This window comes from Carlito syrichta, unplaced genomic scaffold, assembly GCF_000164805.1.
Source record: "Carlito syrichta isolate Samal-C Ts95f unplaced genomic scaffold, Tarsius_syrichta-2.0.1 Scaffold309294, whole genome shotgun sequence".
In the NCBI taxonomy this organism is placed as follows: domain Eukaryota; kingdom Metazoa; phylum Chordata; class Mammalia; order Primates; family Tarsiidae; genus Carlito; species Carlito syrichta.
Window position 1 is genome coordinate 1,663,254 of NW_007253390.1, and position 6,711 is coordinate 1,669,964.

General features: G+C 41.1%; 1 protein-coding gene across 2 annotated transcripts in view; it reads left to right on the forward strand.

The window, feature by feature from the left end:
- The window catches only part of TIMM17A (translocase of inner mitochondrial membrane 17A), a 12,556-nt gene extending 6,229 nt beyond the window's left edge, over positions 1-6,327 (forward strand). The window contains exons 4-6 of one of the 2 annotated variants that reach the window (XM_008067122.1): positions 619-747; positions 1,681-1,791; positions 5,853-6,323. In XM_008067122.1, coding sequence (XP_008065313.1) covers positions 619-747; positions 1,681-1,791; positions 5,853-5,938 — 326 coding nt within the window. In that variant the 3' untranslated portion in view covers positions 5,939-6,323. Of the gene's footprint in view, positions 1-618; positions 748-1,680; positions 1,796-5,852 lie in introns of both variants that reach the window. The other variant, XM_021717132.1, reaches the window with a different exon arrangement.
- The last annotated feature ends 384 nt before the right edge of the window (positions 6,328-6,711 follow it).

Sequence of the window (6,711 nt, forward strand, 5' to 3'; positions counted from 1 at the left end):
AGGCAATCCACTCACCTCAGCCTCCCAAAGCGCTGGGATTACAGGCTGAGCCACCGACCCCGGCTGGCCTGGCTTATTTCTTTTAGGCTTTGAGTCATTGCTAATTTTCCAGCTGATATGATACAGTACAAACTTTAATTTAAAAGATAAATATGGTCAGATGCAGTGACTCACGCCTATAATCCCAGCACTTTGGGAGGCTGGGGTGAGAGAATTGCCTGAGCCCATGGGTTCAAGACCAGCCTGGGCAACTTAGCAAGACCTCACATCTACAATAAATTTCCAAAAATTAGCCAGGCGTGATAGCACATGCCTGTGGTTCTAGTGACTTAGAAGGCTGAGGAAGAAGGATCGTCTGAACCCAACAGGTCGAGGCTGCGGTGGCTGTGAGTGTGCCACTGCACTCCAGCGTGGGCTACAGAGTGAGACTCCGACTCAAAAGATGAGTATTCTGACTTTTGTTCAGTGTTTATTTAGACTTGTGTTTGCATGCGTTTGTTTGGAGTATAAGAGTTTTGAGAATATAATGTTTAAACTTTTTTTGACTAACATTTCATAATTATAAGGTAAAAAAATGAGATTTAAGTTAAGTATTTGTTTCTTTTTGCAATAAAATAGGTAGCTTTGCTGTTTGGGGAGGTCTGTTTTCCATGATTGACTGCAGTATGGTTCAAGTCAGAGGAAAAGAAGATCCTTGGAACTCCATCACAAGTGGTGCCTTAACAGGAGCCATCCTGGCAGCAAGAAGTAAGTGGTCATGCTAGACACACCAGTAGAAGCCACACTTTTTGGAACACCTCATCTGTCTTAATTGAATGAATCTGTGATATATAAAACTGAACATTGGTATAGAATAAATATATAGTATGCTGTGATTTGAAAAAATATAAGGGATCTATTTATTTGGAATGTTTAGAAGGAGGGCATGTAGAGTTCTTACCTGTATCTTACAGTGGTTAAGGACACGTCAGGTCCCAGTTCTGCCATTTATTAGCTTTGTGACCGGGCAGTTTACCCAAACTTTTGTGCTGTCATTTCTTCATCAGTATTCTAGAATTAATAATAGTACCTACCACATAGGTAACAAAGAGCTTAGAACCATCTTCTAGATCTTTGGGACAGAAAGCAAACCAGAATTCCTTTGGACTTAGTGGTTTAGACCAGGGGTTTGAAAACTATTTCTGTAAAGGCCACATAGTAAGTATTTTAAGCTTTGTGGGCTATATGGCCTTCCAAATCCTCAACTCTGCTATCATAGTGTGAAAGCAGCCACAGTTAAGACATACATAAGACAGTATGGCTGTGTTCCAGTAAAACTTTACAAAAAAAGGCAATGGGCTGGATTTGACCTGTGGGGCATAGTTTGCTAACTCCAGGTCTTGGACAATGAGAAAGGGAGTTTGGGGAACATGTAGCCAGCCATATGGACAGCTTTCTGTACTATTTCTTTTTTTTTTTTTTTTTTTAAAGATTGGAAAATACAGTTTATTTAGAAAGTAAATTGGAGAGAAGAGAGAGAAGATTCACCTCCCCTCGGTAGGGGAGGGGGCCAAAGCTAGGAAACATGGTGGCCATAGCTCAAAGAACATATGGCCAGACCATGGCTTAGCAAGGCAACAGCCCTTTACTATCTCTTTAATGTTTCCATTAAAGTAATCTCTTTGTTATGAATGTCTTCAGATGGACCAGTGGCCATGGTTGGGTCAGCCGCGATGGGTGGCATTCTTCTAGCTTTAATTGAAGGAGCTGGTATCTTATTGACAAGATTTGCCTCTGCACAGTTCCTCAATGGTGAGTCTTCTTTCTCCTTAAGCCATAGCTCATATGTTTTGGAATGTTCTTTGCTATTAAGCAAAAACATATTTTGTCTGCTGAAGTGTGGTAGTTTGTGATTTCTATTCCGTGTATTAATATGCTATGGGTTCATGAGGACTATGATAATAGGCTCTGGTACTAGATGAAAAAATGGACATGGGTGTAACCATTATGTTTAGCCACAATAACAAAAATGCTTTGGTTGGATAATATACTATTGATGTTTCTTTATAGTTCTTATTTTATCAGTGCTCATTTGCTTATGCCAAGAAATTTCTGGTCATTTTAAAGGTGCTTGAAGAAAGGTTCTGCAGTTGTGTAACAATAATGATAGTTAATATACATCTGTGTGCCAGGCATTTTTCTATGTGCTGGGAGTATAGTAGTGAACAGGATAGTCCTAGCCCTCAAAGGCTTACATTCTGGTAGAAAGAGACAAACACATTAACAGATAAATGAGATTATTGTAGGTAATATTGCTTATTTTAAAGAAAATTGAGTGGTAGAAAGTGACTCAAGCCGGGCTCGGTGGCTCAGCCTGTAATCCCGCGCCTTTGGGAGGCTGAGGTGAATGGATTGCCTGAGCCCGTGGGTTCGAGACCCGCCTGGACAGGCGAGACCTCATCTCTACAATAAATAAAAAAATTAGCCAGGCGTGGTAGCGCGCGCCTGTAATTCCGGCTACTCAGAAGGCTGAGGCAGAAGGATCGCCGGAGCCCAGCAGGTCGAGGCTGTGGTGGCCAGGAGCAGCCACTGTACTCCAGTCTGGGCGACAGAGTGAGACTCCAACTCAAAAAAAAAAAAAGAAAGTGACTCACGTTTGGGAGGCTTACTTAGGGGCTCACAGGAAAAGTCTCTTTGAGAAGTTGTTAGTATAACTTGTTAATCGTTTATCTTATTTGATGCATAGGGGAAAAGTTAAATTGTGAGCTGAATGATCATTACATTGTCATAGAGTATCTGCTCAGCTGGCCAGACACGTTGGCCTGCACCTGTGGTCCCAGCTACTTGGGAGGCTGAGACAGGAGGATCACTTGAGTTCAGGAGTTTGGGGCTAGCCTTGGCAACAAAATGAGACCCCTGTCTCTTCTTTAAAAATATAATAATCGAGCATCTGTAGTTACAGCTACTTGGAAGGCTGAGATGGAAGGATCGCTTAAACCCAGCAGGTCAAGGCTGCGGTGGCCATGAGCGTGCCACTGCACTCCAGCCTGGGTGACAAGAGTGAGACTCCCAACTCAAAAAAAAAAAAGTGTGTGTGTGTGTGTGTGTATAAAATAATCAGTGACTAAATGAAAATATCCATTGACATTGGAAAGAAGCGGAAAGATATCGTAAGGATTATAGTAGTGAAAACTTGACCTGGTATTTGGGTGGGAAATATGTAGAATAGTGAGACATGCTGGAATTTATTTTTGGAGCTTGGAGAAGATTCAGCATAGAGTTAGGAATAGATCATAGCTCCCAGTTTGATTTGATTCTCTAAGGCACCTAGCGAGAGATTCGGGGGTTTTTTGGCACAATTTTCAAGTGCACCAATTATTAGGTGCCAGTAGGCTGACCTTGATGACCTTGTGAACCCTCACTTTGTTTCTGTTTTTCACCCCTTCTGAGTTAACACTCTGTTACAATGGTCAGTTTCCAATTATACTTTTTAATTTGTGTTGACCACTTTAGAGTGAAAGATCTCACATAAAACCTGAAACAGTCTCATTTTGCAGAAATGCGGAAATGGATATAACAAAAACTTAAATAGTTACATTGTCTTACAGGAATTAGCCTTGTTACTTTAAGACCTTTTTTTCTCAGGAAGAAACTCCTTTTGAGTAATTAAAACTCAGCATTTATATGGAAGCAACCTAAAAGAACTGTGTTTATTTTTAGACCGGAGATGTGTTTCTGAAAAGCTGTGGGGTGGGGGGAAATCTTTGAAAAGTTAATTAAAAATAAATAAATAAAAGTTCATTATATTTTTCCAATGAACTTACATGAAAAAGTGAAAAAAACACTAGCTAGAACTATAAGTGGATGACAACAATAATTGTTTGGTGTATCATTTTTACCCAGTATCTTTGTAAGTTTTTTTTAATAATTAACAGATTTTGCTTTTATAATGAAATAAAAATATGTGATTGCAGTGAAGCACTTGGAAAGTCTCAGAAAATTTTATCGCTGCCCTCTTTCTTCCCTCAAGATTTTTTTTTTTCCCCCTCGCCTTTTTGAGTCTCACCCAGGCTGGAGTGCAGTGGCACGCTCACGACCACCCCAGTGTTGACCTGCTGGGCTCAGGCGAGCCTTCCAAGTAGCTGGAACTACAGGCACACGCTACCACGCCTGGCTATTTTTTAAATTTTATCGTAGAGATGAGGTCTCGCCAAATTTCCCAGGCTGGTCTCGAACCTGTGGACTCAGGCAATCCTCTCACCTTGGCCTCCCAAAGTGCTAGGATTACAGGCTTGAGCCAATGCGCCTGGCCCAAGATATTTTTTAGTCTACTACTTCAGTTTTCCTAAAAAAGATTGATTGATCCTCTAAGTCATGTTTTAATTTTATTTTAAAGATGTGTGGTGTACACCAGAATTAGATATACAAATGGTCATTATACAGGTGAAGTTTGAGCCTCACTTTGATCCCTACTTCACCTGGTTTGAGATCAGTTCCCTAATTGATGAAGTGTGTTCCCTCCCTCTTCTCCCCCTGCCCCCCCCGACAGTTTCCCGGCAGGCAGTTTCTTTCCCTTGTCCCCCTTTTTTTTTTTTTTTTTTTTTGAGTTGGAGTCTCACTGGGTCACCCAGACTGGAGTGTAGTTGTTACTTCCGGCCACTGCAGCCTTGACCTGCTGGGCTCCGGCAATCCTTCTGTCTCAACCTTCCAAGTAGATGGAACTACAGACGCGTGCTACCACGCCTAGCTAATTTTTTTTGATTTATTGTAGAGATGAGGTCTCGCCAAGTTGCCCAGGTGGGTCTCGAACCTGTGGGCTCAGGCAATCCACTCACATCGGCCTCCCAAAGCACTGGAATTACAGACTGAGCCACCGAGCCTGGCTGCCAATCCCTTTTTTATAGTAGTATGATAATTGTTCAGGGTGCGCTTATGAGTGAGAACATGTGGTACTCAGCTCTTTGTTTAAGTTTTTGTTTTGTTTTGCTTTTTGGTGTTTTGTTGTGTTTTTTTTTCCGGGGGGGGGAGTCTCACTCTGTCACCCAGGCTGGAGTGCAGAAATTCACACTCAAAGCCACCGCAGCCTTGACCTGCTGGGCAATCCTTCCACCTCAGCCTTCCAAGTAGCTGGAACCATAGGCGCAAGCCACCACGCCCAGCTAATTTTTTTTATTTGTTGTAGAGATGAGGTCTCGACAAGTAGCCCAGACTGGTTTTGAACCCGTGAACTCAGGCAGTCCTCTTGCCTCTGCCTCCCAAAGTGCTGCGATAACAGGCATAAGCCACTGCACCCGGCTTGTTTAGGTCTTTTTTTAAAACCATGGTTTTTTTCATAGTTCACAGGCCTTCCCATCCATTGAAAACTAAAACATTAAGATTTTGTTCTACAGCAAGCTTGGAAGTGTCTTCCCATTTCCAAGCTCATTCCCTACTTAATTGGTTATATAAATTGAATTACTAAGTTCTCTTAAAACATGACTAAGATAACTTGCATTCCATGGAAATAATTTTAAACAGCTACTGAAAAATATGTCAGGAGGTGGGAGAGAGTCTTCCAATTTTGATATATGGCAGCTTGTTACAGCAGTTGCTTTAAAAACTCAAGCATTGCTTCTTGTTATAATTAATCCATCTGACTTTCTTGGCATAGCATTTGAGAGCTGTTCATTCTGGAGCATAACAAGCCAATCTGTCATACCAAGTTTGAGGGTTCTCCAGTATTCTCATGGGAACTGGACAGATCTATAAAGAAATTCAGATGACAGCTCTAATGCAGCATCTAATTTTTTAGTTGATTGATATACTCTATAGAGACTTGTTCTTAATTATATAATCAGATGATTTGTGAAATCCTTTTTATTTCTTAATTGCAGGTCCTCAGTTTGCTGAAGACCCCTCTCAGTTGCCTTCAACCCAGTTGCCATCCTCACCTTTTGGAGACTATCGACAGTATCAGTAGGACTTCTTTCCCAGGATTTCTTTAACAGAATGAGCTGTAGCTCGAGAAGGATTTCAGAAGATCAAGTTACAGCCTGTTTTTAAAACCATAGGTGGGACAACTATGGCCAATAGGCTATGAAGAGACATTTAGCACTTTTTTCTATTAAAGGAACCATGAGGGGAGGGGTTAAAAGTTAATGCATTTATTTATTCACACTTGGATTGCATTTGTGATCAGAATAAATGTCTAAAGCCAATGAAAGAAAATAAGTAACTGCTTAAAAAGTGAAGGACCAAAGGTCAAATAACAATGAAATATGACCGTCATTTCTTTGGGGACTTCGCCTGGTTTTGTGTGTTCTATAATTCAAACAATAAAAACCTCCTGGAACTTATTCTTTCTTCTAAGATAAGTTGTGGATTTCTACTTTTCATGCTCACATATTTCAAATAATGCATGTTTTATAGTTAGTTCGTCATCTACTTGAAGTGAATTATGTATGAGAAAAATTGTGCAGAATCAACATGGGTCATTTCACAGTGAAGTGCTTTATGGATTGAAGGACGTGGTAAAATATTTATACCTTGAAAGTAAAATATGGGCCAGGCGTGGTGGCTCAGCCTATAATTCCGGCACTTTGGGGAGGCCAAGGCAAGAGGATTGCCTGAGCCTGCGGGTTCGAGACCAGCCTGGGCAACTTGGTAAGACCTCATCTCTACAATAAATCACCAAAAAAACTAACTGGACATGGTGACGTGTGTCTGTAGTTCCAGCTACTTGGAAGACTGAGG